The sequence below is a fragment of the Pristiophorus japonicus genome, chromosome 5 (assembly GCF_044704955.1).
Source record: "Pristiophorus japonicus isolate sPriJap1 chromosome 5, sPriJap1.hap1, whole genome shotgun sequence".
NCBI lineage: Eukaryota > Metazoa > Chordata > Chondrichthyes > Pristiophoridae > Pristiophorus > Pristiophorus japonicus.
This window is the reverse complement of record NC_091981.1, coordinates 107,644,766-107,664,990: the sequence shown is the minus strand read 5'-3', so window position 1 is coordinate 107,664,990 and position 20,225 is coordinate 107,644,766. Positions and strand designations below refer to the sequence as shown.

Here is a 20,225-nt window from a genome sequence, read left to right as displayed (position 1 = left end):
CCTATGGACTGGAGGGTAACTAATGTAACACCACTTTTAAAAAAAGGAGGGAGAGAGAAAATGGGGAATTATAGACCGGGTAGCCTGACATCGGTAGTGGGGAAAATGTTTGAATCAATTATTAAAGATGAAATATCAGCGCATTTGGAAAGCAGTAACATGATCGGTCCAACTCAGCATGGATTTATGAAAGGGAATGCTTGACAAATCTTCTAGAATTTTTTGAGGATGTAACTAGTAGAGTGGACAAGGGAGAACCAGTGGATGTGGTATATTTGGACTTTCAAAAGGCATTTGACAAGGTCCCATACAAGAGATTGGTGTGCAAAATTAAAGCACATGGTATTGGGGGTAATGTATTGACGTGGATAAAGAACTGGTTGGCAGACAGGAAGCAGAGAGTCGGGATAAATGGGTCCTTTTCAGAATGGCAGACAATAACTAGTGGGGTGCCGCAGGGCTGAGTGCTGGGGCCCCAGCTATTTATATCATACTTCAATGATTTAGATGAAGGAATTGAGTGTAATATCTCCAAGTTTGCAGATGACACTAAACTGGGTGGCGGTGTGAGCTGTGAGGAGGATGCTTAGAGGCTGCAGGGTGACTTGGACAGGTTAGGTGAGTAGGCAAATGCATGGCAGATGCAGTATAATGTGGATAACTGTGAGGTTATCCACTTTGGTGGCATAAACAGAAAGGCAGGATATTATCTAAATGGCGACAGATTAGGAGAAGGGGAGGTGCAGCGAGACCTGGGTGTCATGGTACATCAGTCATTGAAAGTTGGCATGAAGGTACAGCAGGCGGTGAAGAAGGCAAATGGCATGTTGGCCTTCATAGCGCGGGAATTTGCGTATAGGAGCAGGGAGGTCTTATTGCAGTTGTACAGGGCCTTAGTGAGGCCTCACCTGGAATAGTGTGTTCAGTTTTGGTCTCCTAATCTGAGGAAGGCCGTTCTTGCTATTGAGGGAGTGCAGCGAAGGTTCACCAGACTGATTCCCGGGATGGCGGGACTGACATATCAAGAAAGACTGGATCAACTGGGCTTGTATTCACTGAGTTCAGAAGAATGAGAGGGGATCTCATAGAAATGTTTAAAATTCTGACAGGTTCAGACAGGTTAGATGCAGGAAGAATGTCCCCGATGTTGGGGATGTCCAGAACCAGGGGTCACAGTCTAAGGATAAGGGGTAAGCCATTTAGGACCGAGATGAGGAGAAACTTCTTCACTCAAAGAGAGTTGTTAACCTGTAGAATTCTCTACCGCAGAGAGTTGTTGATGCCAGTTTGTTAGATGTATTCAAGAGGGAGTTAGATATAGCCCTTATGGCTAATGGGATCAGGGGGTATGGAGAGAAAGCAGGAAAGGGGTACTGAGGTGAATGATCAGCCATGATCTTATTGAATGGTGATGCATACTCGAAGGATCGAATGGCCTACTCCTGCACCTATTTTCTATGTTTCTATGTTTATATACCGGGCCCAGCACGAGTGTACCTATGACTCTAGGACCTCCGAAAGTAGTGCCCTCTGGTGGTGGACAAAATTTATGTACATACATTACACTCCTCCCCCTCCCCCCCCCCCCCCCCCCCCAACCACAGCCCTCTTCTAATCTCTTGTGCTGCTCTACTTGGTCTCTCTTTATTCTCCCAGTTTTTTTCAATTGCAAGAGGAATGCTTACCAGTCCACAAAAGTCTGGAAGCAACTTTTCAGCACAATCATTTATGACAAAATATATTGCGAGACGACCAGCCACACCACTCCCTGTGTTCAAACTTTAGCCAAGTATAGGAAACCTCCAAAAACACGTGCAATTGCACCAGCAGCTGCAAGAAATGATCCAGCAACTAACCTGTTGGTGCTTCATAATCCCTTAAAATAGAGGTGGTGGGGTTCCTTCATTCCGGTTAATGTTGTATTCAGCGAGGTTAAGTTGGCTGATGTGTGGAGTTTGAAATTGGCAGTGGTGGCTGCAAATCAGCTTTGCGTCATCATCTCGCTGCTCTGCTACCGGTGTGCGCGCAAACCCCTTTATCAAGATGGCGTCCTGCGCACTTCCTGATGGCAATCTGTGCATGCAACTCGGACCCCATTTTCAAGTCTTATGTGGCAGAGTAGTGCCTAAAGAAATGAGTGCTACAGAGCCCAATTTAGCCCCTTTATTTTAAAATTAGTGAAATAAACCATTTTTTGGAAAGAGGCAGAATAGCTTAAAATGGAAAATGGATAATTAATATAAAAACAGAAAATGCTAGAAATACTCAGATCATCAGGCAGCATCTCTGGAGAGAGAAACAGATTTAAACTTTCAGGTCAATGACGCAGTTCTGACGAAAGGTCATCGACCTGAAACATTAACTCTATTTCTTGCTCCACAAATACTGCCTAACTTGCTGAGTATTTTCCAGCATTTTCTGTTTTTACTTCAGATTTCCAACATCCACAGTATTTTGCTTTTGCATTAAGGCATAATTAATATCTTAATTCTCCAAAATAGCTACCAATAGCTGCAGTTTCACATAGTTGCATGAAAAAAGGGGAGGACATGAACAAACTTGCATTTTTTTATGCCTCCTCAAGATATTACCTTTCGAAGTACAGGTTGAGCGTCCAAAATCCGGAACCCTTGTGACCAAGGCCGTTCCGGATTCCGAGTTTTGCCGGATTTTTGATTTCACGAATCTGAAAACATCCGAGCCCAGGTTCGGGTATTTCCGGATTTCGGAATGTCAGAAAGCCGGTGGGCGGTGGGGGTGGGGGGAATTCCCGCTGAAGAACTGTTCAGACCGTTCAGCCCCGCCAAGGAGGTCGTTATCGGGCGGGGCCCCACCAAGGAGGTCGTTATCGGGTGGGGCCCCACCAAGGAGGTCGTTATCGGGTGGGGCCCCGCCAAGGAGGCCGTTATCGGGTGGGGCCCCACCAAGGAGGTCGTTATCGGGTGGGGCCCCACCAAGGAGATCGTTATCGGGCGGGGCCCCACCAAGGAGATCATTATCGGGCGGGGCCCCACCAAGGAGGTCGTTATCGGGCGGGGCCCCACCAAGGAGGTAGTTATCGGGCAGGGCCCCGCCAAGGAGGTCGTTATCGGGCAGGGCCCCGCCAAGGAGGTCGTTATCGGGCGGGGCCCCACCAAGGAGGTCGTTATCGGGCGGGGCCCCACCAAGGAGGTCGTTATCGGGCAGGGCCCCACCAAGGAGGTCGTTATCGGGCGGGGCCCCACCAAGGAGGTCGTTATCGGGCGGGGCCCCACCAAGGAGGTCGTTATCGGGCGGGGCCCCGCCAAGGAGATCGTTATCGGGCGGGGCCCCGCCAAGGAGATCGTTATCGGGTGGGGCCCCACCAAGGAGGTCGTTATCGGGCGGGGCCCCGCCAAGGAGATCGTTATCGGGCGGGGCCCCGCCAAGGAGATCGTTATCGGGTGGGGCCCCACCAAGGAGGTAGTTATCGGGTGGGGCCCCACCAAGGAGGTAGTTATCGGGCAGGGCCCTGCCAAGGAGGTCGTTATCGGGTGGGGCCCCACCAAGGAGGTCGTTATCGGGTGGGGCCCCACCAAGGAGGTCATTATCGGGCGGGGCCCCGCCAAGGCGGTAGTTATCGGGCAGGGCCCTGCCAAGGAGGTCGTTATCGGGTGGGGCCCCACCAAGGAGGTCGTTATCGGGCGGGGCCCCGCCAAGGAGGTCGTTATCGGGTGGGGCCCCACCAAGGAGGTAGTTATCGGGCAGGGCCCTGCCAAGGAGGTCGTTATCGGGTGGGGCCCCACCAAGGAGGTCGTTATCGGGCGGGGCCCCACCAAGGAGGTAGTTATCGGGCAGGGCCCTGCCAAGGAGGTCGTTATCGGGCAGGGCCCCGCCAAGGAGGTCGTTATCGGGCAGGGCCCCGCCAAGGAGGTAGTTATCGGGCAGGGCCCCGCCAAGGAGGTCGTTATCGGGCAGGGCCCCGCCAAGGAGGTTATCGGGCCGGCGGGCCCCGCAAAGAATGTCGTCATCCGGGTGGGGCCCCGCCAAGGAGGTGTTCGGGCGGGCCGGCGAGGAGACCCCAAGGTAAGGGTGGCAAGGCAAGGCCTGAGGTCAGGCAGTGGCGAGGCCCGAGGTCAGGCAGCGGTGAGGCCCCGAGGTCGGCATGGTCGTTCGGTCCCGATTCCGGAACATTCCAGATTTTGGTTGCTGCACCTGTAATAGCACTGTTGGAATGTGCCAATTTGCCACATGGTCCCACAAGCAACAACGAGCTAAATAACTAGGTAATTTGCTTTTGATTGAGGGATAAATGTTGGCGAAAACACGGAGAACTCCCCTGCTGTTTTTCGAATAGTGCCATAGCATCGTTTATATCCACCTAAGAGGGCAGACTCAGTTTATCATCATCATAGGCAGTCCCCCTAGTCGAGGATGACTTGCTTCCACGCCAAAACGTTCACAGGTGTTTTAATGAAGGACCCAACGCTCGATGTCTCAAACTAAATCTTGAAGGTGCCTGTGCGTGGATTTTTAACGCATGGTAGCCGTTGCACACCAGAGCGACATGGCCCAGCAGTCCGCGCGGCCCCTCGGCCTGCGTGGCTGCCTATCACTCCAGGGAGCGGCACGTGCTGGAGCCGGAGAGCAACGGCAGTGAAGAGGGCGACTCGATTGGACGTCACCAAAATCCAGGTCAGTGATTGGAGCGTGGGCAGGTACAGCACTCAGTTTAATGGCTCATCTAAAAGACAGCACCACCGACAGTGCAGCACTCCCTCAAGTACTGCTGAGCTGTCAGCTTAAATTATGTACTCAAGTCACTGAGCATTGTAAGATGTAGCAAAATGTTTCAAATTATCTCCACTTAAGAATGACATCCTTAAAGTATTGTCATGATGTTCAAGATTTCATCTATGATACAGATCTTATGGGTAAATTTTCCACTTTTTTTGCATGCTTATCGCCCACTTAACGTCCATTTTACCGCTGAAATGACGTACAACGCCCATCTATCGCTCATTTAGTCACAAAATGGAAACTGACGGACATTTTTCGGAAACTTATCGCCGAGTATTACTTTCCCCATGTGCGTAATGCTGGGAAAAAATAATACCGCCCGCCCACTTTTTTGGGGGCGGAATCATCAGAATGGGCAAAATCAACGCGCATAATATCGCCCAGCATTAGTTTAAACACGTATTTAACGACAAGATTCAATAATACCGACCGCCCACGTTTTTTTGTCGTAAAGATCACATTTGCAGAAACTAACGGCCAGAAGATCAGCCAGTGTCATTTTAGCCACCTCGCACACATATCGCCCACAATATCGCTCGCCCAAAAAACTGCCCGGAAAAAGTGGAACTAACCGGAACTAATCACAGCGTTATGGACGCCATGTTCTACATCACATGTCGCATCCTTTAAAAGGCTGCTGTGCTTCAACCTCGGGGGAGTTCAGATGTACTCTGGAGGTCTTTGGAGGTGATGTGAACATCTGAACAAACATCTTTATCATACTGTGAATGACTGGAATTTAATAGGTGTCTTCGTCAGGACATTCATTCTTAGTGTCCAATCGGTGAAAAACAGAGAGCTATTGCAATGGGGCCTGTCCTTTCTCACCCTCTCTTGATGACCAATTAAATGCTGCAGACTCGAGATGGCCGAAGATACGCTCCACAGCATTATGTGCCCAATGTAAGACGTGCCAGACTGATGAGGAGGACCAGACATTACAGCCTCCGCAAGTACAGGGAGAAGCGGTCTTACCTCGACTTGCCCGACACCACCTGCCTTCGGAGTCTGTGCTTCCAAAAATATGTTATTACTGAGCTATGCCAGCTCATCAGCAGAGATCTGCAGCCTGTCAGCACCATCAATACTGCACTGTCTGTCGAGGTCAAAGTCACCGCGGCACTGTCATTCTACACGTCGGGTTCTTTTCAGGCCTCAGCTGGCGACATTTGCAGTCTGTCTCAGCATGCCACACATTGCTGCATTACACAGGTCACTGAAGCCCTGTATGCATGCAGGAGGGACTTGATCAGCTTCCCTATAAGCAGGGAGGCACAGATGGAGAGGGCTCTAGAATTCTCCAGAATTGCAAAATTCCCCAAGGTGCAGGGAGCAATAGACTGTACGCACAACGCGATGTGGGCACCTTTTCAGGATGCAGAGGCTTTCAGGAACAGCAAGGGATTCCACTCCCTGAATGTGCAACTCATTGTCGACCAGCAGCAAATTATAATTGCAGTGAATGCTAAATTTCCGGGCAGCATCCATGATGCTCACATCCTGCGTGAGAGCACTGTATCTGACTTGTTTAACAATCAGCCACGAGGTCAATGCTGTATGCTTGGTGACAAAGGATATGGCCTCGCCACCTGGCTGATGACGCCCCTGCATGACACCCACACCGAAACCGAAAGGCGATACGAGAGCCACCGAGCCACTCGCAATATCGTGGAGAAAACTATTGGCGTGCTTAAGCAGCGCTTTAGATGTCTGGACCACTCAGGAGGCGAGCTCCAATATCACCCTGAGCAGGTAGCTCAATTCGTGGTGGTACAATCCATGCTGTACAACTTGGCTATCAGGAGGGGACAAGAATTGCCTGAAGAGTCTGACAGTCCACCTCAGCAGAGAGAGGAAGAGGAGGACGAGGAGGAGGATGTTGACATCGGCCCAATCAGGCTAATGCTGAAGCCATGCCCCCACCCCCCTGTAAACCACATGAAAGAACCCATGGTGGCATGATAGCTGCAAGAGCCTTACGTCAGGAGCTCATCAATGAGCACTTTGCCTGAAAGAATGTTGATGGTATTTACAAAGCTGACACACTGCTGGGTGTGCAGCTCATACATCAATGGTGGGCATCACCTTGGTGACAGTTAAAGTTTAAGTTGATTGAAATTAAGTGTAACTATACCCTTTGATGTTAAGGAATCACCAGCGTGTAACGGTGCAGCTATCTGAGCCAATGAGCAACAAGGTTTTGTTAAATAAAAAACATTTAAACCGAACAGTTGTCTGAAATCATAAGTACTTCTGTAAAAACCAACCCTTCCCTTCCCACCCACCCCGCTTCTCCTCCCCACCTCTACCCCTTCCCCTCCTGACTCTAAGCTGCCTTGCCGAGGAATTCCTCAGGCGATGTTTCATTGCCCGGGGGTGGGGGGGGTGTGACGGCCAAACCGCTGCTTAAATGGATACGGAGAGGACTGTCCAGAGGTGGGAACGTGCTCCGAGCCAGAAATAAGATGTTGCTCCTGGCTCTCATGTCATTGGCAATGGGGATGCGGCACCTTGGGGTGCAGTGCCGCGCTCCGGGACCACTGGGAGCCCTCTGCCACCAGTGTTCCTGGCTACCAGCTCCAGGGCCGCCTCCACCCCTTTCATATTATATCTTATTTGTTGGACAAAAGCTCGGTGCCAATTATGTTCTTGGTGCTTAGTAGGCTTTTTGCTGCTGGTGAATCTCTCTCGTGGCCCCCACACATGCTTTCAGTCCCTCTCAGCTCTCTCTCTTTCTCTGTCTCGGTCTCCTCTTTTGCGCATGTCATCATGACCCTTGACCTCCTGAATCGCAGCAATCGAGCATTGCCATGCCATTGCTAAGGATGATGACATTTTACGACAGGTGGTTAGAGAGATTTAATGCTCGCTCGCGGTAACGCCCAATTTCAAAAATGGAGACTAGGTGCTTTGAGAATGGGTGAGAAGCCGGCGATCTGAAAACCCATTTTTACCGCCCATGCCGGAATTAACACCCATTTTTGGGCGATCTGTACAAAAGTGTAAAATCTAGCCCTATTTGATCTCAAGGTAAAGAGAATAATTCTTGCCCCAGCCATTTGTTGATAAAATCAGTAATTTGCAGGATTTAAATTTAATGGCACATTTAATAAAATTTTCACAGTACATTGTTTAATTTACGAAGTAAATCTGGTATCATTTTACACATCAATAGATGAGAAATAAAAAAGCCAAAAGTTTTCAAAGCAAAATATTTCATACGCAGGTACCAGTGACTATGCTCAGTTCACTAAAACGACGAAAATGTACATCTAAAAGAAATCAAAAAGTGATCTTTTAAACATCTGCAGCATTTGATTTGGTCATATCCACAGAACACCTCTTAAAACAAACAGCTTTTAATCTAGTTTAAATATATTTGTTTTCAAAAGATGAATTACCAACACGTAACAGGGACCACTGTACCAGTCTCACACAAATGCGCTATTCCAAAACAAGAATGATTTGATGAGTTTTTTTAACCAAAGTGATGTATGAAAGGAATTTGCTGTGAAGGTATGATGTTCGACAGGTTTGAAATGCAGCCCATATAGGCCTCATAAACCATTAATATAGCTAATGTTCACAGAAAGATATAAAATGGAAGAACTACAGAAGATCCTTCCTTCCACACTCTTCACTTTGGTGACTTTCTGCTATCTTTACCAACGTGATAACTAAACACAGTTTTATATATATATATATATATATATATATATACACACAATTACATGCCTTCCATGAATCACTAGGCACCAGTCATAAATAGAGTAGTGACAATTAATCCAGTTCTCATTGTGGACTGAGAGTAAATACAGTGGGGGAGCTTTGAGAAGAAGATAAAACGTGTTCAATGATAATTAAAGTTCAAGAATATTTCTGTTAGAATTCCATCCTTTACTTTTGCATGTGGATGGCATATATTTCCCACAATTATTACAAAATTGATCATTTGTAGTATATTAGCCTGATAATTTGTTATATGTAGCACAAGTTTCTATTCAAGTCAATGGTAATGAGTCTTGAAAATGTATAGGTATAAATTAGTTGATATACCAATTTATAGAGACACTTAGTGCAATTCAAAATTCTGTGATGTAATTCAAATACAAAACAGGTAAATACTCTCATTACAAATAAAAAATACACTCACTCTCCACCAGGCTAACTTTGGAGTAGAATTCTGACTATTGATTTTTCTGAATGAGCTTATATGTTTTAGATATATATATATAAAAAGATACCATCAATAACAACTCTGTAGCTTGTGGGAGTCACATACCATTTTTGTTTAGTTTTTCCTGTATAATAACTTTGACCAATTGTTCTTGGAAAGCATATAGAATTACAGGATATTCTTTCACAACCCCAACTCTCAATTAAACACACGCTGCCTAAAAAGCAGGCTACAGGGAATGTTTTGGCTTTCATCTGCAGCATCACAGACTTCTTAAGTCTACATAGTCAATCTTGCAAGGAGATACTAGCACCAGTGCCTTTGCAGCTCAGTCACAAATAGTAACTACAATGTTGGTTTTACTTCATATTGTTTTTCTTTCTCAAAACAAGACATCTTCATTTTCAATCAAGAGCTGGACAATCAGTCTCTGGTATCGCATGTCGTTCAAGGTTGCCAGTGTATTTTGTTCAGGGGGTCGCATTAATGTTGGCCCAAACACAATTCCAAGGTTTTCAGCATTCATCAAATTGTCCTTTTCAAGCATAGTGACCCTATAAAGAATCAGATCAGTATGTTAGATATGCTTTGTGATTTGTACAGCACTCCAATACTTTTCAGTTTTTATATTCTGTTCTATATTTCCATAGATTCAAGGAAGGTGGACACTTGGAATCATAACCCTAAACCAAGACACTCATGTTGCCTCTAACCTATTGTTTTAACAGCAGCAGATGACTTTATATCAATCAATACATCATCATCATCATCATAGGAAGTCCCTCGGAATCGAGGAAGACTTGCTTCCATTCTAAAAAGGAATTCTTAGGTGACTGAACATCCCTGTCACAGGTATATCAATCAATACAAGATGCAATGAAAAACCTAGAGAATTTATTGTTTGTTACAGAACACCAAAACAATCATATTACAGGAATTTTGAAAATTACCTCCCATTTACTCAAGAGTTTCAGCTGTCAGTAATGGAATCATACAACTGTTCCCAGTTCAGACCTCTCTTACGAGATCAGGAAATGCAAGATCGCAAATAACTTAATCCTGTCGGATCATAACCAAAATACAGAAGAGTAATGGCATAAATATTGACTTGATTTTCTGACAGCCCTATTTAAACATACTTAATGGGGAAGTTCTAAAATGCTGTTTGGCGGCTGAGAAAGTTTGCTTTTAGTTACTGAATTAATCAGAATTTTATTAAATTGGTCAATTTTCCACACAGTTATACATGTCCTTTAAACAATACTAAAAGTATTTGAACAAATAATAACTGGAGACTATTGTTAGCGGACTGTTTCCTTGCACCTGCTTGTGAAACATCTTAGAATATTTCTTTGCTTTCAAGGTGCTACATAATGGCAAGTTATCATTTCAGACTGTCGGTAGCAGTAATCATTCATGTTACCACGGAAATTCAACTTCATGTCGCAGCAGGGGAGCTCTGCACAGTATGTCTACTCTCATGTTGCCTCTAATTAGTTTTAAAGCTTAAATATGACAAGGGGCAGATGAAAGACTGCAGCAATTTTTCTTTATAAGATTTAAAGGTGTTTTATCTTTGATTTGGCCAGAGGTTTTGGGAGAGTGTCCTATGGTTCCCACTCTCCTACATTTATGCACCCGATGTGGGCTGGTTTCTGAAGCTGAAATCCAGCGCTGTGTGCATATGTGAATGATCTGTGAGATTTTGAGTACTGTGCACGTGCAAATGGTTGATAAATTGAAACACACATAGGCTGTGCATTGAACTATTCCATGTGTTTACAAAGAATAGAAGCAAATATGAAGACCCAAGAAAAGTTGGGTCTCCCTTATGATTGCATTTACTTGGGCTAATGGAGTTCCTTTTGGATGAGCCATGAACTGAGCAGAACTCATGTATCAGAAGTTTACTGCAATATAAAAGGGTCTTAAGATTATGAACCAGTCAGATAAATTCTGAAGATCTTTGTGTTTAAATATTGATATTTTTTACCCAGAGAATTATCACAATTTAAGTATATTGACACTATCTTGGAGCATTATTAAATAATTAATACTTTTCAGCTGAATGTACAAATCATCTACCTAAATATAAAACCAGCTTACTTTTTCAGATGAGTCATCAAGTGCCGCAGTGTCTCATAATGTGCAGGAGGCAGTAACATTAATGATTCATGGATGGCCTCCAGCCTGTCGTCTTGGTTAGTAATTTCTAATTAAAAACAAATACACATTACTCATAAAATTCACACATCTTTGTTTTGCTACCTTAGAACTGAACTTGAGAAATATTAGCTTGCTAATGAAATCCTAACATAACACCAATATGCTTAAAAAAAATCAAGTTTCTTTGCATTTTTGCTTTCCCCCCACCATAACTGAATCTAGGCCTTCCTTTTCTTACCCTCCCGAAGATGCTGACTGCTTGTTGGGGTACAGTTGCAAGGGCGCCAGAGTCCTCAGATACCTCACTCCAATAGCCAATATTCATATAGTATTGTTAGGCTATTTGACAACTGGAGGCATGACAAGCAAACTCAATCCTGTCCTACATCCCTGGATTAGAGACGGAAAAAAATGACCGAAGTTTCCTGCTGTTGTGTGCACATTCAGTAAGGACAGGATCTGGCTAAGCTGTGATAACCCTTCACAGTGGAATTACCTACCAAAACTCACATTTTATGCTCAGGTGTGGAGGATAGTGTGAGGTACCACAGAGTATCTTTTAACTGCAGAATCATAGCCCAGCAAGGAATCAAAGCTTACAGTGGAGGTGAGGTGAGAAAAATGGTGAGAGAGAGATAGAGATAGAGATAGAGCTAGAGATAGAGAGCGAGAGAGAGAGAGAGAGAGAGAGAAGTCACACCGCTTATCTTTGTCCACAGCATTATTAGAAAATCATTAAAAAAATGTAATCTGCATGCAATAACTGAATTAGCATAATTACTGAGTAGCCCTACTCTTATTATCTTGTCAATTATTCACCAATTAAAATTGTTTCCCTATTGGAAGTTACACAGGGTTTCAAAGTTCAGATTATACTTACTGGCTGCTTCAATGAATTTTTGATACGAATCATAGGTGATGACAGGAATAGGCAAATCCCTAAAATATAGCTTAAGAGCACCAGCAATTATGTTGATATCTGCATACGTAGTGGCAGAAATGTCAGCTTTGTCACCATCTGGAAAGACAACAAATGTTAATTAAAATAAAGGAAAGAATGGCTCCCCAAAGCTAACACAAGTTGTCTTACAAAGAATGTGAGTTAGCTGCAAGAGTTTACTACTTCTGCAGATCATCACAAAGATAAATAAACATAGTAATAGCAATGCACAAAACATTTGTTACTTCAGCAATAATTATTACTAATGGTAGAATTATCTTACTTGAATACAGTTATGAATATTTTCCCAACCTTTAATAGACAACAATTATTCCATCACAAAAGGCAGCTATCCAAATATGCCAAGAATTAAGTTTTAATTCTGCATTTTGAGAATGATTAGAAAACATGGCCTGGATTTGCAGAGGTTGATGACGGTGAACTGTTAGTGTTCACATCATTAACCCCTCTGAATCCTCTTGACAGATCGTACGAATCTGACAGAAATGAGTATTCGCTGATGGAGAGTTGGGCTATTTGCCCAACTTCTGCCCAGCGAATGCCCTTAAAATTCCTATGCCTGGTAAAAGCAGGTGTAGCATAAGAGTTTTAAAAAACAGAAATTGAAAATGTTTTCACTCATTTTTAGATTAACAAGATTGGCCATTAAGATAAGTTTATTTTTAGCCCCATTAAAATATTTGAAAAAAATTCCCATTTAAAAAATTACATATTTAATTAAAAGTCATTTTAATTAATTTTAAATAAGTAATGTGTTTAAAAAAAATTATTTTATGTGTTTGTGTATTTTTGGGGGTATTGCCATTCATACTTATGGCAGCTCCGTAAAAACGTCACTCACCAGTAAGTATGAATAGGGACACCCCCTACTTAAATCGGTTAGGCTGGTCCACGTGATCCCGGGGTGCTTGTGAACCGCACGTGCTCCTGGGGTACGTGGGCACCTACGCAGGACAAGTTGCTGAATCTACCGGACCACCAGATATGTTTGTAGATTTTTTGCATGTCGGAGTCCCTTATTCACAACGCTACAATCAATTACAAGTTGCGAAACCTCACATTTTCGCCAAGGAGATCACGAGATATATTCATAAACAGGTTTGTTTCTGAATGGATAGTTTATATAAAGATGTAACAATAACTAATGTCCATTTCTAGGACTATGGAAAAATTAGCTGAGCCAAATATAATCTTAAATATATTCAATGCGATAGTTGTAAGTTTAGCCAATATTTGCAAGTTTAATCTTTGTAATCAAACATAAATATATTAATTTTAAATCTTATCAACTAAAATGTGCAAATTACAGACATGTCAATTTACTTGAACAATTGTTGGTGCATTTGACATTTATAATTTCAGGTTTTGGTCATATACTATGCACTGTGTTTTACATTAAACATCCAAGAGATTGAAAGATGTGACCTCATCCCAACCATTATACTTTTGAAAACAAATCTTGAGCAGCAATTGATTTAGCATATCACCAAGCAGATTGTATTGTACTCTTGATGCAATGCAGAACATAGTAAGTAATGTAAATACTGATACACTGCAGAAAGGCTTGTTTTATGTTCATATCATATCAGTGCGAGATTAAAGTGAGGTTTTCCTTAAACAAATCATGATCTTTAAGCATCTGTATCATATTTTTATATATATCTATGGCCCAAAATTTGCAGTCAGCAGCGAAGCAAATGCATTCGCCACTGACTCCGAAGTACACTTTGCCCAAGGATCTCGCGATCCCTCTGTCAAGAACTTTGGCTTTTCAAATCAACTAAATATAGTGGCGATCCCGTTGTGTGAACTGCTATGGCAGCAACAAGCTGTCTAAGCAGCCAATCAAAAGGCAGAATTCTCACAGGTAGCGAACAAAGAAGTGATTAAGCTCTTAAAATTCTAACTTTTAAAACATGTTAGAGAGAATAAAATAAAGATTGGGGCTCTCTGGAAAAAAAAGATGGACAAACTTAAAAAAAATTTTTTACATTTTAATAAGCTTTTTTTTGAAAAGATTCTTAAAAATGTAAATTTTTATTAAAATGGACAACTTTCACACTGCACAAAATGAAAATTAGTTTTCCAGGCCCTTGACCTTTGTTTAGCAGTAAAAACCACAGTTACACCTAATCCCTTTGGGTCTAACTTTTAGTGGGGAATTGAACAGCATAATTACTGCGGAACAGCCAAAGTTTTCATCAGTTTCCTGATTACAGATTGCCGGATCTGTGTGGGGAGGTGGGGAGGCGGGGGTGGTGGGGGGGGCTGCTTTTATCAGCGTAAGACTTTTAAAGGACAGAAAAGTAATTTATTTTCAATAATTTAAAAATTTAAAATCCTGTTAAATAAGGCAAGTTTATTTTTAGACCCGTTAAAATATGTAAATTTGTTTTTCAAAAATTAAATTTTTGTTTTAAATAATTAATTAAATTCCATTTTGACTAATTTTAAATATGTGATTTGAAAAAAATTATTATTTAAATGTGTCTTTTGGGGGGGTATTCCCATTCATACTTATGGTGATTCCGTATATAAGGAACTCATTACAAATATGAATGGGAATACCCCTACTTGGATTGGTTGGGCCAACCCATGTGATCCCAGGGACGCGTGCGAAGCTCTTACATCCCTGGAATACTTGGGCCTCTATGCAGGCCTTCGCGTAGAGGCCCAGGACCACAAGTCTCCGAAACTCCGGGACCACCAGGTAGATTCGTAGAAATTTTTCAGGTCAGTGGTATCTGTCCACGGGAAGCTTCTGACCGCAATTTCTGGGCCAATATTTGCAGAGCGAAGAAAGGTGATAAAGAAACTGTTTTATTTTTTGATAGGGGAAGATTTTTTGGAGGTATGCATTAAAAAACAACTTGCATTTATGAACTGCCTTTAATGTAGAAAAGCATCTCAAGGTCCTTCACAGAAACAGAATCAGAAAAAATTGTTGCCAAGTCAAAGAAGATATTAGGAGGGTTGATCAAAAGCTTGATCGAAGAGGTGGGTTTTAAGGGGGGCCTTAAAGGATGAGGAAGTGGAAAGGTTTAGGGAGGGAATTCCTGAGCACAGGACCTAGACAGCTGAAGGCACATTCTTCAAAGGTGGGACGAAGGGAGGGGAGATGCTAGAATCGGAGGAATGGTGATTACGGAGGGGAGGTGGGGGATGGGATTGCAGGCCTGGAGAAAAGGTTATAGTGATAGGGAGAGAAGGGACTATGTTTAAATAAATGGCTGAAAATGTTGAATTGGAGCCTTTGGAGGAGCAGGAGCCAATGTAGTTCGGCAAGTGCTGGGGTGGTTGGTGAGTGGGACTTGCTGCAAATGAGTTTTGGATGAACTGAAGTTTACAGAGTGTGGAGTTTGGGAGGCCTGCCCAGAGAGCATTGAAATAGTCAAGTCTAGAGGTGATAAAGCATGGATGAGATTTTCATCAGCAAATGGGCCGAGGCAAGGGTGGAGATTACCATGTATCTTACATGGCCACTGTTGGTTGGAGACTTGTAGGTTACCTGTACAGGTGTGCCTGGCCTAGTATAAAAGACAGGCCACCAGGTGTGATCCTCACTCTGGAGTTAACTAATAAAGGACTAAAGTCACTGCAGTTCAAGTACCACACACTGCCTCATGGAATAATTGTTAAGAGCATTTAAGGACACAACAACTGGCGACGAGAATACGAACTTTCACGCGAAAATGGCTACCCTTGGTACGTTGCAGCAGTTCACCGATGGTGATGATTGGGACGCCTTTGTGGAAAGGCTAGAACACTTTTTCCACAGCAAACGACCTGGCAGGCGATAATCCAGCCACACTGGCTGATAAACGCCGCGCTATCCTGCTAACCAGTTGTGGGACCAACGTCTATGACCTTGTCAGGGACTTGCTGGCACCAGCGAAGACAACGACCAAGTCATACAAGGAGTTTGCAACCCTGTTCCAGGAGCAACTCAAGCCCAAGGAGAGCATACTTACAGCCAGACATCGGTTCTAATACCCACCAATGGCCCGAAGGCCAGGAAGTCGAAGTACGCCGCAGACCTCAGGAGGCTGGCGGCACCGAGCGAGTTTGGCACCCACCTTAACGAAGCGCTGCGGGACATTTTCGTCATTTGAATTGGTCATGAGGGCCTTCTTCATAAGCTACTGTCAGTGGGTACCACAGTCACCCCGCAGAAGGCCATCTCTGTGAGCCAGTCATGACCTCGACCTGTGGCTCTAGGCAGATGTCTCACCCTCAGGACTCAAACCCGGCAGGTACTGTGCACAGAGTTGCACCATTCAGGAGCTGGACTGTAGAGCGCGAATCCTCTCAGGGAAGAGAGAACAGGCCCCCGAGTCCCTTAACTCAAGAGTCCGCTGAGGGGGGCTAATCGGGTAGCACCATGCTGGCGTTGCGGAGGGAATCACAGGGCTCACCAGTGCCGTTTTAAAGACTATGTTTGCAAAGGCTGCGGCACAAAGGGCCACCTCCAGCGAATGTGTAAAAGAAATAGGACCTCACTGTGTTGATGAGGAGTCCGCAGATGGCTGTGAATCCAGCGTGGATTATGAATCGTTAGACAGAGAGGCAGCCCAGTCCCACGGGGAGGTACAAAGCATGTTTACCTGCACCAACGAGTGCTCCTGCTGAAGATGGAAGTCGAGATAGAGGGAAGTCCAGTCTTCTTGGAAGTGGACACGGGGGCGAGCCAGTCAGTGATGAATCAAGGAGCCTTTGAGAGGCTATGGGACAATCCGACTGAACGACCTGAGTTGGCCCCGGTTCAGGCAAAGCTGCGCACCTACACCAATGAAATCATCCCAGTCATTGGTAGTGTGAAAATAAAGGTACTCCATGATGGCACGGTGCACAAGTTACCTCTGTGGATTGTTGCAGGTGATGGACCAACGCTGCTCGGCAGAAGGTGAATGGAGAAGATCCAGTGGAAGTGGGAAGATTTCACCCCTCCAGCGATCGAAGCCCTCTGCGCTCAGAGGCAAAGCAAGCCCTCACCTGAGGGCGGACCCTCCACCGATGAGCTGACCAGCACAGCACCCAAGACACAGACGCTCAGCACGACTGCGTGGAGATGATCCAGCTGAGACGACCCGAACGCACTTTCCAAGCTCCAGTGGCAGGACTCAGGAGAGAGAAAATCGGATCCAGCAGCGATTTCCCAACTGCGGAGGCAGAACCTGGGGAGAAGAGAATCGCCGCAGGCGACATCGTGGACGAAGCAAAGATGGCGCCCGCACCACGAGGCGATGTGCTGAAGACAATGATGGCCACAACCAGACCACGAGGTGCAGCGCTGATGGAGCAACACGTGGCATCAAACAGAGAAGAGGATTGGGGTAAAGCAAGCAAGGCTCTCTTAAAGGAGGCCTGTAACCTTCCACAATTAAAGGGACAGATCCACACATTTAAGCAATGTAACAAGAATTGTAAGTTAGAGACTAACGGTGTAACGGATTATGTAAAATGTGTAACTGACCATGTAAAATATGTAACCGATAGTTGGAATTGTATACATGCAACCAGTGAGGACAAGTCACGCAATCATGTACAATGTGTAATTTATGATTTGAACTGTGCATATGTAAACAGCGAGGAAAAGTCGCGCGATCGGACCCCTAGAGTGTCCATCACAAGCAAGGAAAAGCTATGCGATGCAGGATTCTCACTGCACGCAGAAAATGCAGTGGGCAGACACCCATCGGGTACACTCAGGTCCAGCAAGCTAGCCAATGCAGTAGCCTGTGTCCCGGGGACCAGAGTCATGCACCACGAACGAGCTGCTAAGCAAGCGACCTCAACAGGGCAAAGGCACCAGTGGTGATACCATGCCCTGGGTTAGCTCCATCGCTCAGGCAACCGATGGCACCAACGGCCACGAGCCTGAAGGAGCATGCTGCACTAAGGCCATACCCGTACATGTAGGGTCACCCGCCACTGTCTCCCCAGAGGAAACAAGCACCAGTCAGGATCTCAAACCAAGCGGCGCTCAGGCCAGCGAGTCAGCGGGGTTCCCTGTGCACTGCTGGACGACAGCTCCTCAGGGAGCATAGAAACATAGAAACATAGAAAATTGGTGCAGGAATAGGCCATTTGGCCCTTCGAGCCTCCACCACCATTCAATATGATCATGGCTGATCATGTAACTTCCTGCTTTCTCTCCATACCCCTTGATCCCTTTCGCTGTAAGTGCCACATCTAACTCCCTTTTGAATATATCTAATGAACTGGCTTCAACAACTTCTGTGGTAGAGAATTCCACAGGTTCACCACTCTCTGAGTGCAAAAAGTTTCTCATCTCGGTCCTAAATGGCTTACCCCTTATCCTTAGATTGTGACCCCTGGTTCTGGACTTCCCCAACATCAGGAACAATCTTCCTGCATCTAACCTGTCTAAACCCATCAGAATTTTATATGTTTCAATGAGACCCAGGGTGTAAAGAAAGGACGGGGTGGTCACAGGCATCTGTGAACCTGCCTGACAACCCCGAGAGCAGGCTGCGTGAGCCTACCGGCTTCCCACTGCCAGCACCGGGCACCGCTTCGACAAGGCACCTAACGCTCTTGTCGCACCACGGAAACCCTCAACAACAAAAAACATGCAAAACCCACTTACCTGAACTTGTGTGTACATGAATGCCAGGAGCCCCTGCCACACCAATGTGGGGTGGGGGAGGGGGTGGGCGGGAGAATGGAGTGGTCAGGAACACACACATACACACACACACACACACACACACACACACACAAACAGCAACCACCAGCACGTTACTGCACCAACTACCCACCCAAGGTTGAACCGGCCCGTTAGTGGTCTACCAGACAGAACCCACATAGAACAAAGCCCAGAGCATAAGTAATGCAGATTTGCACTGAGGGTTCAGGGGGGAGTGATGTCATGTCTCTTACATGGCCACTGTTGGTACCATATCAAGTGTGCCACCAGAGGGCACAGCAGTGGGAGACTTGTAGGTTACCTGTACAGGTTTGCCTGGCCTAGTATAAAAGGCAGGCCACCAGGTGTGATCCTCACTCTGGAGTTAACTAATAAAGGACTAAGGTCACTACAGTTCAAGTACAACACACTGCCTCGTGGAATCATTGTTCGAGCATCTAAGTACACAACAGAGATGGTCAATGTTACATAGGTGGAAGGAGGCAATTTTTGAGATGGAGAAGGTATTAGAGTCAGAAGGCTGATTAGGATGCTGAGGTGGAGAGCAGTTTGTTTCAAACCGAGACGGGGAAGGGGCTGGAACCGATAGCCAAGGTATGAAGTGTGTGATGGGAGCTGAAAACAATGGTTCCCGTCTTCCCAAAGTTTAGCTGGATAAAATTGTGGCTCATCCAGGACTATATGTCAGTGAAGCAGTCTGATAATACAGAGGCAATGGTGGGGTGAAGACAGTAGGGTGAAGTCTGCAGATGACGTTTGACCAAAGGACAGCTTGTAGCTGAGGTAGAGGAAGGGGCCAAGGATAGATCATTGCTGTCTCCAGAGGTAATGGTGCAGGGTGGGAAAAGATGCATTGCTGGAGATGCTATGGATACAAATGGATAGATAGTAGAACCAAGAGAGGGCTATCCCACTGAGCAGGATAATGGAGGAGAGGTATTGGAGGAGCATGCTGTGATTAACTTTATCAAAATCTGCAGAGGCCGAGAAGGATGAAGGGGGATTGGGCAACACAATCACAGTTACAGAGGATGTCATTTCTGACTTTGTTTAGGGCTATATCAATGCTATGGCTAAGGTTCAAGATTCAAATATGGAGTTGTTGAAAAGATGTGCACAAATTTGCGATAACAATGGGCTGGATTTTCGGCTCATTTGCGCCTCGGTTAGCGCGCTAGCGGGGCGTTAAATGCTGTTTTTGGGCATTATGCCGGGTGTCCAGGATTTACTTCCGGATGGAAGATTTGGCTATTGGCTTGCGCAAAAAGTTACCGACCCGCCTCCGTTGTTAGCGTGATGATGAAACATTCGGCCTTAATGCCTCATTTAAAGCCTGCCCCAGGAAATGCCTGAAAAAGCCAGGCGGTATTGGCAACATTTTTAAACGGAGGGTTGACGATCCTACATCGCAGGTCATTTTGACTACAATGGTTGCGCACATAATGCTGTGTGAAGCTCCAACTTGCAAATTTCACTTTTATCTACCATTACAG

General features: G+C 45.1%; 1 protein-coding gene across 4 annotated transcripts in view; it reads right to left on the bottom strand.

Annotated features, from left to right (window-relative positions):
* Positions 1-7,865: 7,865 nt before the first annotated feature.
* The window catches only part of chn2 (chimerin 2), a 485,758-nt gene continuing 473,398 nt past the window's right edge, over positions 7,866-20,225 (bottom strand). For all 4 annotated transcript variants that reach the window (XM_070880837.1, XM_070880839.1, XM_070880840.1 and 1 more), the window contains 3 exons: positions 11,982-12,119; positions 11,042-11,147; positions 7,866-9,489 (listed from right to left, as the gene is read on the bottom strand). In XM_070880837.1, coding sequence (XP_070736938.1) covers positions 9,318-9,489; positions 11,042-11,147; positions 11,982-12,119 — 416 coding nt within the window. In that variant the 3' untranslated portion in view covers positions 7,866-9,317. The remainder of the gene's footprint in view (positions 9,490-11,041; positions 11,148-11,981; positions 12,120-20,225) is intronic.